The sequence below is a fragment of the Chaetodon trifascialis genome, chromosome 21 (assembly GCF_039877785.1).
Source record: "Chaetodon trifascialis isolate fChaTrf1 chromosome 21, fChaTrf1.hap1, whole genome shotgun sequence".
NCBI lineage: Eukaryota > Metazoa > Chordata > Actinopteri > Chaetodontiformes > Chaetodontidae > Chaetodon > Chaetodon trifascialis.
Window position 1 is genome coordinate 19,775,091 of NC_092076.1, and position 24,973 is coordinate 19,800,063.

The following is a 24,973-nucleotide window of genomic DNA, read 5'->3' on the forward strand; positions in this document are numbered from 1 at the left end:
TCAACCAATCAATTATTAGAGAAAGTAATCTAATTAATCAATGATGGAAATAATTGCCATGCGTTTTGCAGTTAAACTGACACTGGCAGCATCTCACTCATTTGGTTCACATCAGAATTTCTAAAAAAAGCAATCATTAACAGTCATTTCAAAGATTTCTGAATTAGTTATCTGAATGAAAGTTGTCGGCTGGATAGGTGCAGGACGTTCTGTTATCAGTCTCCACTGCTGCCCAGCTCTGTCTTTGTTACCAGTGGGCCCAGTGGCTGTGAAGAGCTGATGTCAAGTGTTTTTTCTCTTTTAATGGAAGGCAGTTATTCACAGATGGGGCCAGTAAATGTCTGCTATTGCCTGAGGAAGGCAAAATGGCTGCTGTATATTTCACTGAGGTCACATCTTAATGTCCTCCCTACTGATGAGATGAAGGAGGGAGGGAAAGAGAAAGAGGAAAGAGAGGAACAATGCATTTCTCAACAGAGAGAGAAAGAAGGGGTATGAAGTGGAAGATGAAAGGCGGAGGGATACCTCTGCTCCCTCCAGAAGCAGTGGAGGCAGAAGTAGATTGAAACATATAAATTAGATGTCCTCTCCATCTCACTGGCTCTGTGTTTCACTCTCTCTCCTTTACATTTATCATTCCCACGAGCCTGTGTGTGTGTGTGTGTGACTGTGGAGGGAGTTCACGATAAGGTCACCAATTAACCAGTCCAGCAGTAATGGTGCAGGCAGTGGAGAGGCAGTGCAGTGTGTGTGTTCATGTGTCTGCCTAATGTAAGTTAGACTGCAGATGTGTGTGTTTGTGTGTGTGTGTTTGTAAATCTGAGTTTGTGCTTGTGAGACAGGTGAATATGACTGTTCTCTGTCCCTCTCTCTTGTTCTCGCTCTTTCAAACACATACTTTACTCCCTCACTCCTCCACCCACCCACACACACACACACACACACACACACACACACACACTGACATTTCATTAGCTAGTGTCAGTGTGTGTTCAGTCATGCGGCAGCGGCCGGGTCTGGCTAATACCTCAGTTTGCCATGTGACTGTCTGCCTGCCTGCCACCGTCTACCGCTGGCTTTGATATGGAAATCCAGCCAGAAGAGCCTGGAAAGCCCTTAAAGAGAGACGGAGGGAGCAAGAGAGGACAGCAGAAAGTAGAAAAGCAAAGAGACAAAATCCTAAACCACTGTTTGCCCTTCACCGCTGCTGGCCTGAGAGGAAAAGAGGTGCAAGATGAAAGGAGACAGAAAGAGAAGAACACCATGGAAGCCTCACATTCTGTAACTCTGAGGCCTTACTAACTATTAAAGTGGCTTAAATCTAGTTATTACAGTCCTTAAGTATTGACCATAATGAGCAGGTTCACTTGTTAGATAAATTCATAACAGGGTTAGTAGAACAATGGACAGCAGCTTCACTAAACACAGTCAGACCTTAGATCTCTTTCTCTTCTTTTTAATGTCCTGCTTCTCTTTATTTTCTCAGCTTTCAGCAGCTCTGCTTAATCAGATATTCCTTTTAGTGATGATGAAGATTAGAGCAGTAAGGTGGAGTGTAAGTGTCTGCAGATTTTCTTACCAAATTACAACCGATGCCATGAAAGGCTGCAGGGTAAAATCAAATATTTATATATCCAAAAATTCTGTTCCGTTATGGTAGCAATTAGACTTTTTGTATTGATGAATGTGCCAATGAAAACATGTGAAATAGTCTGAGTTGCACGAGCTATGCTAAATTCAAACAAACCCTAGTCTGAATGTAATTTCTCACTTACAACAAAGTGTACTAAAATTTGAAGAGTTGCACCAGCTGAAATAGTTCCAGTGTAGGCGTAAATTAAAGCTTACATCTTAAGGTGTAAAGTCCTTTGTAAAATAGTGGTTAGCATGGTGCACCATTTTGAAAGATGGGATAACTTGGAGGAGGATGAGGAGGAGCAAATTATTGTGGCTACTTTGTGACACACAGCACACACAGAGAACGACTCCTGTACAGTACACAAGCTAACATCAACATAACGTTACACCTTGTTATAGGGCGAGCCAAACCGGTAACCTCACTACATTTGAGTATTGACAAACGTTACAGTGTAGGCAAATATAAAGGTTCTAATTATCAACTGCTAACTTCTAACAGTTTGCCAGTGTAAGCTGTCATTATGTGTTTGCTGTAACACTTCGCCTCGCGCTGCTTTTATTTGATTTTATGCATTCTACCCAATCTATTTTAACCTCTATTTGATTGTTTTTTGCTGTGATTTGACGCTTTATCCTTATTTTCATTTTCATCCTTAATCTACTCCATTTTTTCCTAGATTTTGATTCTTCACTGTGTGGTTTTATTCATTCTCTATTTTTATTTTCATCCTGATCATCACGTGGGTTTTATTCTAAAGCACTCACTTGGTGCATGTCATTTCTTTTTTGTAAACCACTCTGAGCTACAAAAGGTGCTATACAAATGAAGTTTATTATTATTATTGTTGTTATTATTAAAACATTCAAATTTAATCTGCCCAATAATAAGGCACCATTACATTACTGTATAACTGTTATATTACTGTGGTGATAGTTTCACTACGTGATGTCTGTTGTTATTGCTGTAGATTATGGTTGTATAGTTATCTCATGTTGTTTAGTGATTAACGTTACATATTTTGAGATGTTAGATTGGGCACCAGAGACCACTCTGTAATAAAGAATGCATTAGGAGTAGTGCTTTTCACTGTCACCATCATTTTGGATAGTTTGGACAACATGCAGGAGTAGTTCAGATGAACCTCATGTCTCTGAGGTGCACTCAAACGATGACCCAGCTTTAGTATCAATCTAGTACGATTCAACGCATCGTGTAGTGCAGGCTTTGTACCTTCACTTTGGACAGAACTGATCTATAGCCTTGGTCGTCAAAATGTGGGACTGTTGAAATACTTCAGTACTGAATTAGAGATGCTGCTAAAATATTCAGGAATTTTAAAGAAGAAATCAAGTCGTTCAGTGTAGCCAACAGATTTTAGATTTTTGAGGTCAATACTGATATCAGTATTTCAAAGTCTAGAAAATCTGATATCTGAAATCTGATAGATATATCAGCACATTTTTAAAAAGGTAAACACAGAAAGTAATCAGTCTTGGTAAGATCAGTTACAAAGACACATACTGAGCAGGACATTTCTGTAATATTGACTTGTCCGTGCTCTCTGGTGGACTATGTGATGGTGACGATGTTTCTAAATGACCTCAAATCGTGTTTGGTATTTCTGCATTGCACTTTCTTGTTGCTCATCTCAGTCAGCATATATACCAATACTGATATATCTTCATTCAGCAAATATGAGCTGATTTATCGGTCTCGCTCTTTTGTTCAGTCTTCTTTATGCCTGTGTGTGTATGTGTGTGTGTCTGTGTAGGTGCGATGGATGATGTACTGGATTGTGTTTGCCCTCTACACTGTGGTGGAGACCATCACTGACCTAACACTGGCATGGTGAGTTACACACAAAAACTATGTGGTTGTATCTCAGGTAACACAAACAGAATCCCATCACTAGTGGAAATACCCTTGCTGATATTGATGTATGATATTTCAGAGTTAAAATGGCCTTGACAGCAGCATCGTAACCACCTGGAACCAGCGGCTTGTCTTAACCTACAGTTTAAGAACTGTGGGAGTCTTTGTTGTGACGTGTTTTCTGCTGCTGCAGCTGGACTGATTTCAGCATTTTTTGAGCTGTTTGGTAAATGAGCGAAGTAAGCAGTTGTGAGATGATGGAAGAAGTGACACTGATATTGTTTTTTTTTTTCACATTTATGAAAGTTGTTGTTCCCCGGGTCAGACGGGGCCTTTCTGTGTGAAGTTTGCATGTTCTTCCCGTGCATGCGTGGGTTCTCTCCGGGTACTCCGGCTTCCTCCCACAGACCAAAAACATGCTCATTAGGTTAATTGATGACTCTAAATTGTCCGTAGGTGTGAGTGTGAGTGTGAATGTTTGTTTGTCCTTGTATGTGGCCCTGCAGTCGGCTGGCGACCGGTTCAGGGTGTACCCCGCCTCTCGCCCATTGTAGCTGGGATAGGCTCCAGCCCCCCACAACCCCGAAAGGGATAGGCGGTATAGATAATGGATGGATGGATGAAAGTTGTTGTGTCCTTTTTGTGATGTGATGTCACATCTGCTTTACCAATCACAATCAGCAGCACTGCTGGCAAACTACTTGGAACTCGGATTTTTTTACCACCTCCAGAGCTGTGCCCAAATTAAGTTCCGAGAACATCACAAAGTGGGAGAATGATGGCCATAACATCAGTTACATGTTCTGTTATATTTGGCACCCCCCCCCCCCCCCCCCCCCCCCCCAGGTTTCCTCTGTACTACGAGCTGAAGATAGCCATTGTGATCTGGCTGCTGTCCCCCTACACAAGAGGAGCAAGTCTTATTTACAGGAAATGTCTGCACCCTCTGCTGTCCTCCAGAGAGAGGGTAAGATCTGCCTGAGAATGTCATTGTCACACTCGTTTTTACTTGATTAAACTGTCAACTAGAAAAATGATGCTGATGTCTCCCTGTAGGAAATAGATGAATATATTGTGCAGGCCAAAGAGAGGAGCTATGAGACCATGGTCAACTTTGGCAAGCAGGGCCTGAGCATCGCAGCCACGGCTGCTGTCACTGCAGCTGTCAAGGCAAGTGTCTCTGGATTATATGAAAACTGCATATTTGATGTTTGTTGAAGGGTTCCTCTTTGTATGTATTCTTTTTGTTATTAATGCGCTGAAATGATCATTTTACCCCTCAATCCTTATTTTTGAAGGAAAAAAATTAACTCTAATTTTTTGAGAGCTTGTGGGTCCCTGATAAAATATACTTCATACTATTTGTATAATATATACGCATTAATATATATGCAATATATGCACCAGAAAAACAAACATCTCATGTTTAAATGTTTCTCACATTACATATAAACATATAAACCAACATACAAAAGTGTTACTCTACTGACTGCCCCCTGACCTCCTAACTATCTCTCAAATCTGATTGGGGGATCCAGTCTTCCTGACTGTCCTCAAGCTCTCTGTCCTCACTGTCAGGGGGAATGAGCCTAACTGCTCATCGCATTCTTTCTGCCCATAAAATGTTCTTGTGTCCGTTTCTGGTCAGTATCAGTCGATAGTAAAGTCAAACATCTCCACACCTCAGCATGATGTCAACTAAAGTGGTCTAACTGCACAATGTTGCCCAGAGGTATCGACCAATAAAATGTAGTTATAATTAAAAGCAGAATAAGTCTTTAAACTCTCAAACGTACTTCTTTACATACTAATACACATGCATGTATATTTCTAGAAACTTACATCAATCTAAACATGTTGAGAAGTGGTACTTCTCCTACCAGCTGGTGGCACTGTGTCCCCCGCGCTCTGCTTCCTGATAGGATTACTCCACCTCAGACAAATTACTACAGACATTTCAGCCGGGCACAGACATGTCGTGTGATATTAGATTTTTTTTTTTTTTTTTTTTTTAAATAAAAGAAATAATCCAGGATAAGGTCCAAAAAGATATATATTTTTTGCGTTAGGATATGCCACAGAGGGTCAGTTAAGGTGCCTTTCTTTTTTTTAACCAAAAATTCACAAAAGTGTGGATGAGGCACGTTGTACCTTATATCTCTCGTGTTTCATTAGATGAAGACAATGTTTCTCATAAATGATTGCTTCTTATTCCCTCCCTCTAATGTGTTTGGTTTCACTGAGGGGGATGAGCATTTTAAAGTCATTTTCTCTTTTCTATCTACCTTTTATAAGAAAGTGTGAAAACCTACCTACAGCATGTTGACATACAACACTGCCCTCTACCTGTTTTATACAGTAAAGCAGTCTTGGCCATTGTTTTGCCAAATTCAACCTTTTTCCTCAGGATGCAGTCACTCGGCTCACTTGGCCTGTAAAACACACTTTAGTGAACACAGACAGATGAATGAATGCAGCAGAGGTGCATAGAGTCTACAGCCAACCCCGAATCAAATCTTCACTCGGAGATGAGATCATGTCAGACACACTGTGCTCATGCAACCATATCTGTGTGAGTGTATCTTTAAGTGGCATTGTTGTCCCTCAGCTAGCACTCACTGCAAAGTCAGTATAAATGAAGTGTGTGTGAACTAGTTTCATCAGCATTGCACGAACACCTGAGTGGCTCAGATAATCCCTGCTGGTCTCCTGTGTGAGCCTTCACTCCACTGAGGTAATCCCAAGCACTGGGAATCTACAAGTTATTAGATCCACACTCACAGCAGACGCCACCTAGCATGAATATGATTGAGCTTGATACGTGATACTTAATCCTTCAACCACTGTGATTTTTATATGGTAAGCAACAAATCTAAATGAAGACCATCAAGATGAAACAGTCAATTCTCTTTTTGAAGAAAGCAAGTAAAAGCAAATGAAGCTGTTCTTTGTTGGAGTGGGATCATGTGGGTTGGCTCCAGACACTGAGCAGAAAAAGAGAGAATGTGCTGGACCTGACCTTAAAAATATCTATTCTGCAATATCAGTTCAATTCATGTTATGTTGGCTGAGTCATCTTTTACCATTCTGTACTTTGTGTCTCAGTTCTTCTGCAATGCCACACATACTTGTGATGAAGAAATATCAGAGTGGAGTGAATTAACAAATAGTCAGTGAATAAGTAAAAAAAAACAAAAACAAAAAAAAAAACGGGGAAATGCTTAATTTTGCATATTTTAGAGGACAAATGTTAGTGTATAGGTAAAAGCAGACCATAACAGAGGTATCAGTGTGAATGCAAACTCACTCTTTGAGTAGTCAGGAGCCACGAGGACATCTCAGGGAAAACCGACCTCAGTAAAATGCCACAAGACTTAAATTCCATTTATTCTCTTTTATTACTGATGTCCTGTGGCTCACTATCAAGCTGTTCCAGCTCGCTCCTTTAATAACTGGGCCATTGTCGCTCTTCAATTCAATTAGTTTGTGTTAGACTTAAAATGTCGCCAGTGTTCTGTGGCTCCTTTTAAGAAAAAAAAGAACATTAAGTCCGTTCACATAAAAACACAAAAAGAATGAGTTGAGCTGTGTATATTAGAACAAAGGAGATGTGGATCAGAAGGAGCAGTGAAGGAGTGAACTCAGAAATTGTTGGCTGTACCTCTAACCTCATGCTCGTGTATGTGCTCTTGCAGTGACAGCAGTGTGGGACTTGTAAAAACCCTCCTGTCTCTGCTTACATTAAACATGCCATTAATCACTGCTTCAAAGCTATGCCTCTCTCACTCTCCAGCATTCCAGTCTCTCTCTGTACCACACTTTGTGCGTGTCTTTATCTTCCTGGAACCTTTCCCCTCTCTTCTTGCTCCCTTTATTTCCTATATTCCCCCCTTCTTCCTTATCCTTCCATGTTTTATCTTCACCATTTTAGGTCACCATACTATTTCAAATCCCTTTTTGTATTTAGTTGGAATTTGATGAACCTTGGCTTGTACAGTAAAACCATCTGTCTGAACCTGTCTGACAGACTCAAGCGAACACATGAAAGACTTAAAGCAGAGCCTTTCAGCAGAGACTGGAGCTGTGGTTTGGTTTACAGATGCATTTCACCATTTCCATCATGGGTACCCAGCCTTTTTAGCATGTGGTTTTATTGGGAAACTCCTGAAACCCACACATTTCAAACTACTATATGCGCCTCCTCGATTATGCAAGCAGCGTACATGCTGCATATTGATGTGCCTGTAGCCTGAGGCTGGTTTAAATTACATCTGTAAGGCCTCTACAGGTGTGAAGAGGCAGGCTGTGTTTCTGAACATTTCCTTTCCTTCCTTTTTGTCCTGCTGTCTTCAATTGTTGCTGTTGTTGCTCTGCTCTTGGTGTGTGAGTGACAACTATGCTGAGACTTACCTGTGGCCATGTCCACGCAATCCAGGCAGTCCTTGGTACACATTCCACTGGTGTTTTCATATATATATAGCATGGTATACAAACAGATACTATTTTGAATTTAAGATAACATGTAAAAATTGTGAGCTGGCTTCCAAACAGAATAAACAAGAAGTCATGGTACGCTTTAACAAATGGGCAGTAGTTGTAATGTACTGACATGCGTATTGTAGGTCATGGGCTAAAATATGTCTGTCTTTTAAGAGGCATGGCTAAGTAAACACTGATGCTACGTCACCTTTGGTTTCCATTGTATGTCTGACTCAGACTCTTACACCATCTTTGGTACATTGCTATATGAACAAAACAGACCAGTCAACAGTTGTTTTTCTAAATCTGAATTATGGTTGTCTGTTCTGTAGTATTGCATGTTTGCTATTTCTGTCTGTGGGACTTGCAGTACCCTGGACACTGTACACCAAGCCTTTGGATGCAGTATATAGCACTGCATTACATGAGGACCACTTAGCCTAGGTCTAGTACTGACTGAGTGGAGATTCACCAAGTTAAAACAGGTGTCACCTCACAAACTAGTGCTTACTTAGTTGATTAGTAAATGTTAGTAAAGTTGTTAGTAAATATTAACGCGCATTAACTGCCAAGTGTAACTCGTGCAGCAAACTGAACCAACTGACTAAGCTCATGATAATTAGCTTACCAATATATGACTTGTTTGAGAGTAAAGGAGGCATATCTGACCTGAAACTTGATAAAGTGTGGGTTTAATAATGGGTTTCTATTACTTTTCACAAAAGTAACACAGCAGATTTCAAATTACAAACATTATATCAGTATAATGTGACTACAGGTAAATAATGTCAGGTTAGCATACTCGAATATGGGAAATATCTGAACCAAGTATGAAAAAATCTAAACTAAATGAATTCTAGTAACTCTGAAACACAGATTCTCCATGTGTGCAGACATAAACAAAACATATACCTGCACTTACAAAACATATATCTTGGGGCTGTGAAACTGTAATTGTTTGAACCTATGCTAGCTTGGGAAGCTACAGGGACTTCCTGTGTGCTCAGCTGATTGCTCTTGTTTGGACAGTGCTACAGATGTTATCTGGCACGTGATTAGAACGTATTCCTAAAATACTGGTCTTTGTTTAGAATTGATTGGAGGTTATCAAAAGGCATGCCTCTGCTCCTACAATGCAAGATTTTTGGCCTAATGCATAATATGGTTTGCAGTCATGTAAAAAAATTAGGACACCCTATGAAAACGTGTGTTTTTTGACAAATTTAAACATATGGATATTTAATATCTATTTTAACGATACTGAGAGATTCAAGTAATATAACTAAACAAGTAAAGCTGAAGAAAATATTTTTAAAACCTTCTGTAAAATGTAATAAAATAAAAATGCAATTTCTGTTGAGGAATAAATTAGGACACCCCCACATTTTTCCCTCTTAAATTGGCTGAAATCACACATAGGTGTATCGCATCAGGTGCACATGATTACAACATTGTCACTCAGCATTTTAAAGGAGACTTGCCCTGTTTAAACCTCAGTCATTCACTCTACATTTACATATAGCAGGGTATTTTGGAAAACGGATATCAAAAATAACATCGTGCACACAACATTGTTTTCAAAAATGTTGTCGTTTACATGAACCCGGATAAACACACCGTCGAGCGCATCATAACTATGCCAGACCTATGGGTGCGAGTGTAAACATAGGTCACTCACATGACGTTAAGTATTTTCAGTCGCATGTTGTGACGTTTTGGAACCTAAAACGCTGTTTAACCCTGTTTACACACCAACACATAACCGGCATTTTCAGAAATCTCCACTTTGGCCAGAGTTTTTAAAAATGATCATTTTTCGTGAAAAAAACTGTGTGTAAATGAGAGGCCAAACTGCATGAAAACATATGCGTTTTCCCTAAGTAAACGTAAACGTAGGCTCAGTTTGGTGTACTCCTGACTGTTGACGTGAGAGTGAACACCATGGTGAGATCAAAAGACCTGTCTGAGGCCTTCAGAAAGAAGATTGTTGCAGCGTATGAGTCTGGTAAGGGATTTAAAAAGATCTCAAAAGACTTTGAAATCAGCCATTCCACTGTTCGGAAATTAGTGTACAAGTGGAGGACATTCAAAGCAACTGCCAACTGCCAGGTCTGGACATCCAAGTAAGTTCACCCCGAGAGCAGACTGCAAGATGCTTAAAGAAGTCTCCAAAAACCCTAAAATCTCATCACAGGACCTACAGCAGCCACTGGTGACTGTTGATGTGAAAGTGCATGCCTCTACAATCAGAAAGAGACTGCACTAGTTTAACTTTCACGGGTGTTCAAAGAGGAAGCCTTTGCTCTCGAAGAGAAACATTAAGGCCAGACTGAAGTTTGCCAGAGAGAACATCGACAAAGAACAGGACTTCTGGAATAATGTTCTTTGGACAGATGAGTGTAAAATTGAATTATTTGGACACCAGAACAGAGGACATGTTTGGCACACACCAAATACTGCGTTCCTGGAAAAGAACCTCATACCAACTGTGAAGCATGGAAGGACACATGAAAGTGTCATGGTTTGGGGATGCTTTGCTGCAACAGGACCTGGCCAGCTCACCATCATTGAATCTACCATGGATTCCACAGTGTATCAGAGGGTGCTTGAAGAACATGTGAGACCATCAGTAAGGAAATAGAAACTGAAGTAGAACTGGACCCTGCAACATGACAATGACCCTAAACATACCAGTAAATCCACCAAGGACTGGCTGAAAACTAAGAAGTGGAGAGTCCTGGAATGGCCCAGTCAAAGCCCAGATCTTAATCCCATTGAGAGGCTGTGGGCTGACTTGAAATGGGCTGTACATTGAAGAAACCCCTCAAATGTCACACAGGTTAAAGCATTCTGCATTGAGGAGTGGGAAAACTTTCCTCAGACCGATGTCAGAGACTGGTAGAGGGTTACAAGAAGCGTCTCACTGAAGTTATTTCACTCACTTGTTGTTTACCTGTAATTAGATCACTTTCTTTTCCAGAGATGAATAAAAACAAGATTAGACAGCGATATGTGAACATTTCATAATGAATAACTGAATATGTAATGGGGTGTCCAAATTTTTTCACATGACTGTATATTAGAATTTATATTGAGAGCCAGTGGGAAAACTGAATCATTTCTGCTGGACTTCTGCTCCAAGTATCTAACCACCATGTAGATCGATTGAAGAAAAACCACATTGGACAGTTTCTATTGTTTCTGGTGATGATGGTGATGTGTGGATCTGCCTCTACTAGCTAACCCTCTGATGACTTTGTCTCTCCCTCTCTCTCTGTACTGACATCCTTCTTTCTTCAGGGTTTCTGTGCTTCTGCAGGCTACTCTGGGAGGTAAAAAGCAGTCAGTGTAAGCAGCATGGACAGAAAGTTCCCTTTCCATTTCACATACCAGTATTATTGTCCCATGTCACTGCGTTCCTCATCCTTTGAGTACCAGACCTGGTAGCTCAAAAATACATCTTGGATGTTAATTTCCTTCTTGTTCTGAGTGTTGTAATAAGAATCAAGATTATTAGCAAATACATTTAACTCAATGTGTACAACCTCATTTTTCCTCATTTATATTCCTTCATGTTTGGGAGTCTTTTTAAAAATGTGTTAAAACCCTTCATTTCATTATAACACCAGACATATTCTGCTGTGTCATCAAAAATCTCTTCATTTACCTTTTCTCTCCCTTTATCCTGTTGTCATTGCTCATTTTGTTGTGCCTTGTCAGTGTTCACTGTTCATATAAGTATATATTTCAGTGTATCCTATTTCAATATTAGGCATTTCTATTTCTATACTTTGAACAATGTACAATTTCAGACACCCTCCAGTCAGGCTTTTAAGGGACAACATGACCACTGATGTCATTTTGAATGGACTCATCTGATGCAGATGATTGATTGGTTCTTATTTTTAAACCCTAGAGATCCTGTGAAAGCCAACACTTTGACTCAAATTTGAGTAACACCCATGATAAACTGCCAGCTACACCATGAATTCAGTTGCCCCTGTCACTACCAATCCAGCTGCCTTACCTCATAATTCTGCCCTTTAATTGTCACATTTTTGTGTCATGCTATAGTCCGTTGTTTTTGCAGTTGTTAAGCTGGACAAAATGCTGGGTGGCAAAAACCTTGCTCTCTGCTAGAATAAACCCCCCCTACGTGCTTCTTGAGGGCTGGTAGCTGTAGCTGGCTAACAGAGCCTGGAGAGGTTCATTAATTTGCCTTATCGATCATATGATGGGTCAAGTCAAATGGACAGATAATGTTCTGAGCATCATTTCCCAATGGTCCAAGATTCAGACTGTTACTTCTGGAAAGTGTAGCTATGGCCAAAGCCTCCTCAGCTTCAGCTAAAGTAAACAAACAAACCTGTCAAACCAGTTCTAATGTAGAATTCAGCCTCTATGAAGAAAAAACAATTGAGAATGAAGTCATAGTTTTACAAGGAGCAAAAATGATTTTTCTCATTTTTGGGTCAGATGAGGGATGTGGATGGCCTGAGTGAGACAACATACATCTGTTTGTAGCACTTCAACAGCAGTCAGTAGTTAGATGTCTGATAGTAGTCCATAAGTTAGAAGATGACCTTGTTGATTTACAGACTCACTGACAATCATCTACTTGTCTCTAGCAATACCACACAAATCTAAGGATGTACAAAATGGTTTTGTTTGTTTCTTCACATTTGAAGCTTCTATTGAGGTTTTCTAATCAAGGTTTTTTGTGACTTAAAAGAAAATCCTCCAACAAATTCCGCAGTTTTGAGTAAAACGATTCATTGGATTAAATGAGTCTTTTTTTAGTTTAATCAACTTTCTTAACTGAATGTAACTTGTCAGTTTCATCATATAAATATATCTGTATGCATGTATTTAGAGCTCTGACAGAGCCCTCTCTCTGTCTGTCTTGGTTAGTGTCCCGCCCACAGTGCTTGCTGAAGTAATAGCCTATCAACACTGAAGGCTACTGTGCCACAGAGAAAGTGCACAGCTGCTCCAGAGAGCGAGCAGAGTTGTGTTTCGCAGCTAAGGCAGCAGATCTATCAAACGTTGATTTTCAATTTGAACGCCAACGTTATGAATGAGATTTTGAAGCTTCCCTCACAAATTGAGATATTTTTCTCACAACAAAAATCTCCAATCACAATCTCCACTCAAAACAGCCTGAAGCCTCCGCATATTCATTTGGAAACACCAGACTTTTACTGTGTGTCATAGTTTTAGGGGAATAGTTTGAAGTTGTGCTCAAATAGTCTGTTGACACTCACTCAAGTCATCAGTGCGTTGTATTTTGTCCTGCTGGTCCCTGGAAGGTCTGAAAATCCTGTTTGCTGCTGATGTAACATCAACTGATGTGTGTATATGTGTGTGTGACAGGGTCAAGGTGCCATCACAGAGAAGCTGCGTAGCCTGAGTATGCACGACCTCACACAGATAAGCCAGCAGGATGACAGAGGAGGGAACCAGCTCTACCAGTACAGCTCCCACTCAGCCAACCCCGCCATCAGGAGATCTCAGAGCACTGACGCTGCAGACGAAGGTGGTACACACACACACACACACACACACACACACACACACACACACACACACACACACACACACACACACACACACACACACACACACACACAGCTGAGTTTCCAAGTTTCAATTACACTGACTAACATAAATTTCCTGGTAACTAACCCTTGTCTAACCCTAACCTTCATCCTAACCTCAGAAGAATTTTGGGTAAGTGTGTCAAAAATGATGGACTGAATTTAAAATCATTAAGGTGAAGTGTGAGGATTTATGCTCTTAAATTTGTATTAATAACTACTGACTACTAGCTCCAGCAGGGCCAGCAGTTCTGACTGGTGCTGTAGAATAAGACCGTCCTTATCACTTGAGGTCTTAACACGTGCATAGTAACAGTTGAAACAGGAACTGACAGAAGCAAATGCAGTCTGACTTTTCATGGTTCAGATTCACAGAAATGTAACCAAATAGAGGCCAAAAGAAAACGAAAAGTCTGTTGTAGCCCATACCTGGCTCACTGACCTCATGGCAAAACTATCCTTGTTTTCATCACCTCAAGCATGATGGGAACTGTAGTGACAAAACTCAGAACTTCATCCTCCTCATCCTTCAACAGAAATAAGAAAAAGAAACACATTCTGTATGCCCTGAATGCTCACACTCTATGCAATCACATCTGCTTTTTGTTGGAAAAAATACACTAAATATTAGTATTCTGAGAATATTAACTATACTAAATAGTGTACTTAAAGTGTGCTGAATTGGACAACTAGTTTTGTACTTGTACACTTAAATAGTATTTAAGTTGGACAAAAGTCCAACTTAAGTTGCATTAAGTATACTGGACTCTGCTAAATGGGACTATTTTAAGTATACATGTACTGCAGTTGAAGGGTGGGAGCCAATGATGGATACTTCAGCCTGTGTTTGAGTTTCCTCTCAGAACTGATATTGATACACGTCTGGCAGGTTGTTCATCTGCACTGTAAACACGTGTTACTGAAGGTGATGATGATCATCTTCTTTCCAAATATTGGCTTGCAGGAAATCTGCAAAGTCTGATGATTGAGAAGACTGGCAGAGGGGGCTGTCCATATCACTGCAACACCATGGCTGTGGCAAAGAGCCTCACCAGCTCATTATTTTGGTTTTATTATTTTTTTCCTTTCTTCCTTCCTTGATGAGAGCTGTAGACTGGCTGGCATGTCAATGAAAGCTGTGTGTGTGTGTGTGTGTGTGTGTGTGTGTGTGTGTGTGTGTGTGTGTGTGTGTGTGTGTGTGTGTGTGTGTGTGTGTGTGTGTGTGTGTGTGTGTGTGTGTGTGTGTGTGTGTGTGTGTGTGTGTGTGCGAGCGTGCAAATGACTTCCCAGCAGACAGGGGGGATGAGATGAGGTGAGGTGGGATGCTGGTGGAATGTCAAACACACACGACCAGGCAGTCAGGCATGAGGAGGGAGAGAATGGGGGAGGGAGTGGAGGAGACGGAGGAAAGGACGGTGATGAATTTATAGGAGGAGAGTGTAGATGTAAGGGACGGAGGGAGAGGGAGTGAAGTGGAAGAAGAGGTGGATGGATGGATGGATGGATGGGTGGATGGAGGAAAGGTAGACAACATTAGCATACTGAGAGTGGAATGACTATTATGTATTCAGCTCAGCCAGTCAGCAGAGAGGCAGGCAAAGGAAGAGAGATGTTTTCATCCTCTAACTGCTCTCTTTCATGTAGCTCTCATGGCTGTGGAGGGTTTTCACATGACATCACACATGCTTTGGTGGCCATATTGGAGGTCCTCTGCTCTTAGGAATCAATGTTTTTTGTTAAACCTATAACTCAAAGGATATCTTGGATGATGTTACATGGTTTGACATTAACCATGGCTCGTGGCCACAAAAGGTACGCTGTGGCCACCAAATATCCCCTGTAGGTGGCCCCCTGGAGCCTCAAAATTCTGTCAGGTCTCTCTTGAGAATGAGGCTGTGGGTCACAGTGAGATGACCTGTCTACATAAAGATTCAGCTAAAAAACATCCCAGTAACAGTTCCACAAACATCCTGATTGATTTGTGAATGTCGGCGCTGCGAGCTGCTGGAGTATGGCTTTACTTAACCTATTCAAACCACAAATACAGAAGAACCAGAAACGCAAAAGGTAGACTGTAAAAAAAAAAAAAAAACGAAATGCATTTTGACGAAGAAGGCTCCATTTGCAGTATGATTTTTGGGGTTTTCTTTGTTTTTTTACTTGCAGAGTTTTTATTCCAGACATGACTGACTCAGGTGCAGTGCTGGGAGGGAGACATGAGAGCATGTTTGTGTGCCAAAACCCAGCACTGAACGGGCCCCCGGGGCAACATTATTAAACACCATAGTACTGATAAACTCTGTGACTGTTTCTTTTATTGGTGTCCTGGTGTAATTTATTATCACACTGGGGCATCTCGTCTGCTCTCTGTCGAGGCTGACCTCTTCCAACTACACTTCTTACTGTAAGTGCAATAAAACTTTTGTGAGTGAAAAGCCAGTGCTTTATTACTACACCTGTTCATCAAGCATAAACATGTAGAAAATGTTTTAATCTGTGCTTCCCAGTCCCTCATCCACCACTGCTACGTTTTACACAAGCACAGCGTGCTTGCTTGGCTAATAGTTAATTGTTAGAAATAAGCTAAAACAAAAGGTTCTGTATGTAGTCGTACTGTTCAGTGTGCCGACTATCTTAAAATCTGGTCAATTCTTGTAAACGCAGCTGTTGGCTATGTTTTTTAAAATAATATATTTAAAAATTAAACAATTTTACTAAGAGAAAAATGTGAGGGAATAAATATAAAATAAAATATTATTGAATACTCCCACAGATAAGTCTGCTGTCCTCGGTATAACATTGCATCAACCTTTTGCGTTGTGCATTAATATGTTTTTGAATCAGTCACTTTTTTAGCAAGTGCTTCTTGGACTTTTTGCATGTTTACACCTCCAGTTACAGTACAGTTACTCATCCACCTTTATTGAGCAACACAGGTGTCAGAATCTGCTATGGAGGTCACTGCTTCTCAGCACAGACTGGTGTCAGACAAGACCTGGTCGGACCTCTAGTTGCAGGTAGCCAATCAGTAATAGTGATTGGCCATCGCGGCTTTAGGGTTGGGGTCATATGGCCTGCTGCTGGCTTGGTATGCTCTTGACAGAGCACAAAGGAGGAAGAACCTTGTTTTAAACTACTTGTGTATGTGTGGACTTGGCATCAGTCAAAGAAAACTTGAACTAGTTTAGTCAATGTTTCATCAAAGAAAGCTGTTGACATTTTAGTTTTTTAGAAACCAGATTATGTGAAACTGTTCACTCAATCTGGTCGAGCCAAATGCTTACATTTTTTGTCATTTTAGGCCATTTTATTTCACATAAGAATTTATCTTATTACCTGATGAAAAAGGATGAAGAATGCAGCTTTGCAGAAAACTCCCACCAAATGGGAGGAGGCTTACTCGTTCTTAATGAAGAGCAGCGTCGTTCAAAGTCAAGCTCTTTGTAAAATATGTCTCATGGATTTTAGTGTATCAGAGAAAAGCGACAAGTGTGCCCAAGAGCTGGAACCAATGACTGTATTCAATAATATTTCTGAATTAATGAACTAAAAGATACAAACGTATCCTTTGTGACCATTTGGTTATAGATTACAAAGTTTACAAGATGCACTTAAATGCACCATGAAGTCCCTGTCCACGTGCTTTATTGTAGTACAGTGGAAATGTGTGACTGCAGTTAATAGTCTATTGTGTGAATGAGCAAGCTCACATACAGCAGGAGGGGTGACACGTTAATTAATAGGAAACATATAGGAAATATATTCTGTGTCACCCAACTAGTCAATTAATTGACTCATGTCAGTACAAAACATTCTACAATTTCTTACACAAATTATATATTACTTTAAAAGTTAATTGTGTCACACAAAGACCTTTTCTTTTTGATTATTGTCATCATTATTTTTCTTAGCAAACCTTTAGGTTAAAGGTTAAGACAGAGTAAAGAGAATGTAGGGGACCAGAAAACACTCAAATGTGCTTTTTTTCTGGAGAAACATGGAAGGATTCCGGCACTCCTTGTTGGACAAGCTGCTCCTGGTCTTTTCTTTGCCTGAGCTAGACTAAGCATTGTTTAATAAAACCCTCAGCTCTCTACATGACAGGAAATTGGAGAGTTTTACCACAGAATAGACCGGTATTAGCTGGAATGACTGGAATGACTTGGATTTATTCTCCACAGCCCAGGCAGAGAGTTTAGCTCTGCAAAGGAAAGAAATTCCACCCGAGAACACGACTGTATCATGTTATTCCTGTGCAGGATACTGGGAGCCAAGCAGGCTGAGGACAGTGAACCGGCTCATTTCTAGACAAGGGCAGTTTTAACTGGGCTGAACACTGTTTAAGTGTCAGGACTAAATTCTTTCATTATTAGCAACCTCACAACAACAGTTTTTTTCTCTTTGTGACAAAGGCTGATCACCATCCAACCAACACATCCAAAATTCAGATGGTATTTTTGATGGTTGGAATGTGAAATCTCCTGTGAAGCTGGCCCCCGTCTCATCCCACCCTGTTTCCTCGGGGAGGGGAAAGGTTGCTTCTAACTCGTGCTCTTAGGAGAGTGGGAGGTTTTTCTCTTATAGACTCCAGATGTGACAACAGCAGCAGCAGCAGCAGCAGCAGCAGCAGCAGAACCAATGGAGAAGAAGACAGATAATGAGTCTGATCAATAAGCTTTAATGGAGCGATCCTCACTCTCATGATGGAACAGGGAAAACATGGAGCTCTTATTTGACGAATCTGTATTCAAATGTAATTAGTAGCTGCTCTCAAGAGCCTGTGGAAAAGAGCTTTGAAGTCAAAGGTTTCCTCCTGAAAAACGCTGTGATGTTTTGGTTTCATTGCTGTGTTTCCATTATTTCAGTCAAATGACAGACTTCTTCTGATAGTGCTGATTTTCCTCCCTGCAGTGTGACTCAGATAGTGTGTGTGTTCTCACTGTTGTGTCTCTATGGGGAGAGACAAAGATCCCCAAGCGGGGATCAGCTGTGTGTTTGCTGAGCGTCTGCTGACCTCTGCTGGACCAGCTGCCTCTCTCACTTTGGATCCCTCGGCTCTCTACACTGTCACCCCAACACTAAATCATGATTTGGCATCTGAGCCGTTCATTTCAAGTGGACTTTTGGCAAATTAGCTTCATTACCTCTGTGTTTCTATCATTGTTTTTTTTTCCTTTCATTCAGTCTTTGGATCCTTTCCTTGTAGTTTTGTCTTCTTTTCTGTCTCAGCTCAGCAGATGTAAATCTTCTAAAACACCTCATGAATACATAGTTTCACTTGTGTCATTGTTTCCTGATACATGTATGGGTATGTTTTTTCAGAGTACTTCTATGACCAGGAGGAGAGGTCAGATGAAGAGACTGAGCCGACCTTCTCTGAAGACGAGGCTGTGAGTCAGAAAGGACTGAGACGATCACAGAGTGTCAAGATCACACGATCCAGAGTCCGCAAAGACGTAAGTGTTCCGTTACTGCTGCAGCTGCTGGAGGCTGCCTGTTCACACAGTGAAAAGCTCGCCTGAACGTAGAACGGAGAATTATTTCGAAATCATTCAGTACCACGACAAACAGTTCAGAACTCGGCTGCAGTACCAACATATTCACAACTGTGTTATTTTGTCTCCAGGCTCGTTATGGATCGCTGAAGATTAAAGGCAAGAAGAGACCAGCGCTGAGCTCTGTTAACTATGGGATGTGAAGAGACTACTGCTGACACACTCCCAAACCTACACACTCTCACACACACACACACACACACACACACACACACACACACACACACACACAGCAGCGCAGTCTGCTGATTGGTGGATGGTGTTGTCAGCCTATATTCCAGCTCTGCCGGTCTGACTTTTCACTCTGCTGAACTCCTCTGTCTCTTTGATGATGAGCTTTCTTCTCACATATTTATTACCGAATTCATCCAAAACCTGCGACTCTGAGAGCCTCTTCTCAGAGAACCTTGATGTTTTATTTTTTGGGTTGATGGTGTACATGTTTTTTGCATGACGTTTGTGTTTGTTCATCATAGTTTAATTGTAGTTTTTAGGGGTGATCTTTTAGTATGTTTAGTCTTTTAGATTTTAGATCTGTCCACTTGAGTCTTTTGTGGTACCACTTTCTAATACAGCATCCTTTACAAAGTGCTCAGTACCTGTAATTAATGGCTGACTAACAGTAAAATCATTTGCTAATGTTTTATAGCATTGTTATAAGCCTTTAATAAGACCAACTTAGGGTTACCGGGCTGTGAAACATCCTTTTGGCTGGTATTCATTTTTCTACAACACTTTTGTCTTTTTTATCTGTTAATATTGTCAGGAGACTCTCCCAGTACACTGTTGGACCATTTAAACTCAAGATTACTTTAATTATCTAACAGCTTGGAACTCTTGACTTCATAGATTATTACAAAGTGAAGCCCATGACCCCTTATTAAAGCTGTATTCATTTACATTTTGGTCACTTAGGGCAGCCCAACAAGCTGACTTAGTATCCCTTCTGTAAAGCTATTATGGCGAACATGTCGGCACACAGTATGTTACTGACACATCCAGCAGACATACAGTCTGATCTTCCCTCTCCTTTTAGCCCACATTATACATGGATCCATTGTTAATGTAAAACTATTGATTAATGCAGCTTTAAAGCAAACATGCAGCTTCTGAAAGAAGAACTTATACTCTTCCTCTTACAAATGAAGAGTTTCCTTTATACACATTAAAATACACTCTGGCAGTGTCACTTGGTCTCACTGTAGCTTATGGTGGCTGATGGTCAGCAGACTGTGGATAGATACTGATTTAAGGCTTTGGGTCTTTGGGTCATCTCTCTGTAGGTCTATTTCCATTTGTCACACAACTATTTCTGTTACTTCTCACATGAGTGCAACACTATGAATATGTTCCAGCAGACAGTCTGAAAACGTGCGCCATTATACGGAGACTTGATTGATTTAAAGGTGTCTCCCCCGCTCTATGATGACTGGATTTTCACTTTCAGCGTGGCTGTTCAGAACACTGTGGGTGTCTGACACCATCAGACCTCATGTTATACCAGCTAGTTCTTTTCCAGCATAACCCGGCCTTAGACGACGTTTTAGCATGTTAGATACAATGGCATGGAACGTTTCTATAGAACATACTTAAATGAATTGTAAGTGCCACTTGTGGTTGCTGTTTATCTAAAGTTGCGGTCTTGCTTTAAAGATGCATTTTCACAATGGATCAAATGACTCTGTTACATGAAAGGCGTCGCTCATAGTGACAAACCAGCTGAAACACCCTGTATAAGGAGAACGTGGTACCAGTTTTGCTTCTGCTGTTTTCAGGTGTTTCATCAGTGAGGAACTTGTTCCTCGCTGAACCTCTGACACCAGTGTCGCAGTCTGCCGACAGCGTTCTTCCCCTGAGGGACACATGTAGGTTCAGACACGTGCAACATTCCCTGTCACCATGGTGACAGTGCGAGAGTCCTGAATCGCTGCAGGATACCAGCAGTTCCATCGTGAACATTTGAACCTTAGGACAGTGGAGTGGAATGAATCAGAAGTTGAACTGAGTCTGTGTGAGTGAAGCACCAGCAGAGGAACATTATTCCCTGTGGCTGACAGTGAACACCAATGAAGAGAAAGAAAGGGAATAGGAAACGGAGAAAACACAGCTCCCTCTCACTGATGTCACTGATGGTTTCTTATTCTCCTGCTCTTTACTCTCGTACTTTTCTATGACTGTGTCCTGATCACACCCCTGATTGTACATTTCTAGCTGTATTTCTTGAAGATTAGCTTTTTAAATATTTTTGTGTGTGAGTTACCTTTTGATCCAAAGGAGTCTTTTGTATTGTAATCACCTGTTTTTGCACATATACCTCCTTGTCATCTCATTTTTTAATGTCCTTTGCTGTGGGAGGATGCAGAGCACAGCTAATACCAACGGCCTCTCATGACATTTCAAAGTTTGGCTTGTTTTTGTCCTGTGGCGCTGCAGTCAGTGCTGTGCTGCTGACAGGCTGTGGAAATGTCCTCTACAGTTGCTGTTGTGGAAAGTTTAGCAAAGATAGAACAGTGACTTTATATAATGTCTTTATCAGTTTGCCTCCGATTCAGCAGGACCTCTGGCTAAACTTTTACCCAGTAGCATTCCCAGAAATTACAAAGTTGATACAGACGGGTGAGAAGTTAAAGGAAAGGTGGAAGTGATCTCTTCCAGGATGATGGTGCATTAATCGACAGGTCAGACAGCAGACTGGCAGTGTTACTTCCAAATTAGAATTTCTGTGAAAGCACAGCTGTGAGGTCCTGTCTGACGTGAGTTTCATCATTTGAGCAGGACTACCTGGAATGTACATGATGACCATACACACACACTGCATGTCCACCCCCACTGTGGTCTAAACAGAAGAGCTTGGCTTCCCTGCTGAGCTCTGCTCTGCTTTTGTCTTGTGTTATGAGCCTCGGGCACCTTTTTCCTTTACAGTGGTGTGTGTTCACCCCTGCCCCGAAGCCCGAACTGCTAATGCACAGTGACAGTCCCAAAACCTTGTCCAAATATATGAGGAGAGCCTGAGCACATGACAGCTTGCAGGGTGTGTATTATCTCTGTATTTTTTTCTTTAAGTTCAATTAATGCGTGATGTTTCCGAAGTCAGTGAGTAATAGTGTTAAATAGTTGTGAATTCAATATTGACCAAAATAATCATGATGATGATTTTTGCCATAATCGAGCAGCCCAACATTATTCCATGTTCAACACGTTAGAATGCTCACACTGAGCTGAGCCACAAGTGACCACTGAAGCCATGCTGGCATGGTGGGAATGGTTTTCCACAGCAGACACAGGAAGGCAGAAGCAGCTTGTCTGGATTGTGTGTGAGGTGCATCTATTGCTAGGATGCTCTTCATTTCACACACTTGAAGAATCTGACAGGATGCCCTGAATCTGTTTTGAAGGCTCTTTTGTCAAGTTCAAATTCTACTTTCCGCTCAAGGATCTGTGTGATGTCAGCTGCGTCACCTGCTGGTGTTTTTCAGAGTCTACACAGATGTCCACCTATTGTATTGATAGAACTGCATGTCTGGTATGGAATATATGAGGGCCTCAAAACACTGTTGTGCTTTTCTTTTCATTTGTCACACTCATCTTCTGCGAGTCTCAATACCCTCTGAGAGGCCTTGTGGATGACATGATGAGTTTGCCAGAGTTCCAAACAGGCTCCAGGACAGGAAATTGGACCCTGTCCGGATTTTGTTGAGGTGCAACAACAAGCCAGACTTTCTCATGTCATGATGTCCATGTAATGCTCATAACTGACTAATGATACCAAAGCTTCATGTACTCACCCAGAGCTGTGTGACAGGGCTTTTGATCTGTGTGGGAAACTGTCTGGTGTGGATTGCTGGATTGTAAATGCAATAAAGGCTGTCTGATTACAGTCAGGGCAACAAGTACAGTATGTCTGTGGCCTGTTAATTCTTCATGCCTTCAGGAAGTGCACAGGAGCACGCAGGCTTCTGCAGTACACTGTTAAACTCATACTTCTGTGATGATGTTCCACTGATGAGATAAATCCATGACATTTCAAAATGTTATCTATATTTTGTCTTCATATCTTTCATAATGGCTTTATTATCACATGAACCTGTGGAACTCTAAAATGTTCAATATTAAATATATTATGATAATTATCGTTTAGAATAAATTCTGGAAAATAGGTAAATGAACAGAAGTTTTGAAAAAATGTAAGAAATGATCAAAATTCAAGTCATTCTGAAATGTCACATCATTCATTTTAATAACATTACTGACATTGTATTTCTAAGTGCCCTTTTCAAAGTCTGCATTTCTATCATAAGAGCATTTTTTCCCAGTAACACTTCATTTCATGACAAGTTTTATTTCATGTCAATTTACATGATGAATGTTTATTTTGTTGCACTTTTCAGCCAATCACACGCCCTCTGCCTGGCTTAAGATAGTAAGCTCAACAGCTGCTAGTTGAGCTTGCAAGTTAACCAGTTAGCTCCTGTTAGCGAGAGCAACAACAGTGACAACCAAATTATTCTGAATCAATCAAGAAGTTCGAGGCTGCTGTAAACAAACACTGTACACACTGAAGTCTAGTTTCAGTATCCTGAGAACATTAGGTGGTATGAGGGATGACGCCATCCCTCTAGTAAATGACCAAAATGCATCCTGCTTGTTAATCGGCCATCCTGTCTTCACCTCCTTGTAGCAGAGAAAGTGCAAGGGCAATATTCTTCTTCTTCTTCTTCTTCTTCTTCTTCTTCTTCTTCTTCTTCTTCTTCTTCTTCTTCTTCTTATTATTATTATTATTATCCATCCATCCATCCATCCATCCATTTTCTATACCGCCTATCCCTTTTGGGGTTGTGGGGGGGCTGTAGCCTATCCCAGCTTCAACGGGCGAGAGGCGGGATACACCCTGAACCGGTCGCCAGTCGATCGCAGGGCTATTATTTTCATTATTATTATTATTATTAAGACAAAAAGACAAACCACTGACATAACAACATAAGGCAGACCATGATGTGATGTTTATGTTGAATGATATGATGATTGAAAGGACCTCAGGAAGAATAGCTGGTTGTCCAGGCTAATGGGGATCCTAATAAAACCTTGAACCTTGAACCAGACCAGTAAATACAGTGAATACAGTAGATAAGAATTTCATGAGAACAAGGTTATCTTTGCTGTTGTGTGCTGTGTTAATGTGATATTGGTGTGTGTGTGTATATATATAATATTCATATCATCATTGACATAGGAATACTACAGGCAGCAGTGTGTCTCTAAGATCCTCTCACTCTTCCACAGCTACATGTTGCTACTTATCACATATAGGCTTTATAGCATGGTGTCACCTTAATATTGTTTCAGTCTGTTTCGTAATTTCTAATGATTAAAGTGTGACAAAAACCTGTCACATAAAAATGTTTTTGAGTGAAGGCTTGATGCAGGGAAACTGACTCATGCAGATACATAGCACACACACTCCAAATAAATTAGTTTTTATTAGTTATGATCACCCATGCACCATCATCAGAGAATAATAGATTCATCTTTGTTCATACGAGATTCAACAGCATGTTTTGATTTCAACAGCACACTCACAAAACATACAAAATCTATGAATCATACTATGTATTTGAACATTAAATAAAAGATATTATAAGAAACATAAGACAGGTCTGGTTCCCTCCCTCATCAACACACTGGTGAGTCTGAAACTGGCACAGGTTATTTCATTCTCTTCAAGCGAGTGAGACGTCACCCTGAGGACAGAAGAGTCCCACACCTGTGGCATCACTGAGAGGGCAGGGCTTTTGAGCAGAGCCTGAAAACTTCCTCCATGTAGTTAGACACCT

At 40.8% G+C, this 24,973-nt stretch overlaps 1 protein-coding gene across 2 annotated transcripts in view; it reads left to right on the forward strand.

Annotated features, from left to right (window-relative positions):
• The window catches only part of reep3b (receptor accessory protein 3b), a 48,716-nt gene extending 25,678 nt beyond the window's left edge, over positions 1-23,038 (forward strand). The window contains exons 3-9 of one of the 2 annotated variants that reach the window (XM_070990764.1): positions 3,411-3,487; positions 4,358-4,478; positions 4,568-4,681; positions 13,364-13,526; positions 18,910-19,043; positions 19,214-19,322; positions 19,361-23,038. In XM_070990764.1, the coding sequence (XP_070846865.1) occupies positions 3,411-3,487; positions 4,358-4,478; positions 4,568-4,681; positions 13,364-13,526; positions 18,910-19,043; positions 19,214-19,285 (681 nt within the window). In that variant the 3' untranslated portion in view covers positions 19,286-19,322; positions 19,361-23,038. The other variant, XM_070990765.1, reaches the window with a different exon arrangement.
• The last annotated feature ends 1,935 nt before the right edge of the window (positions 23,039-24,973 follow it).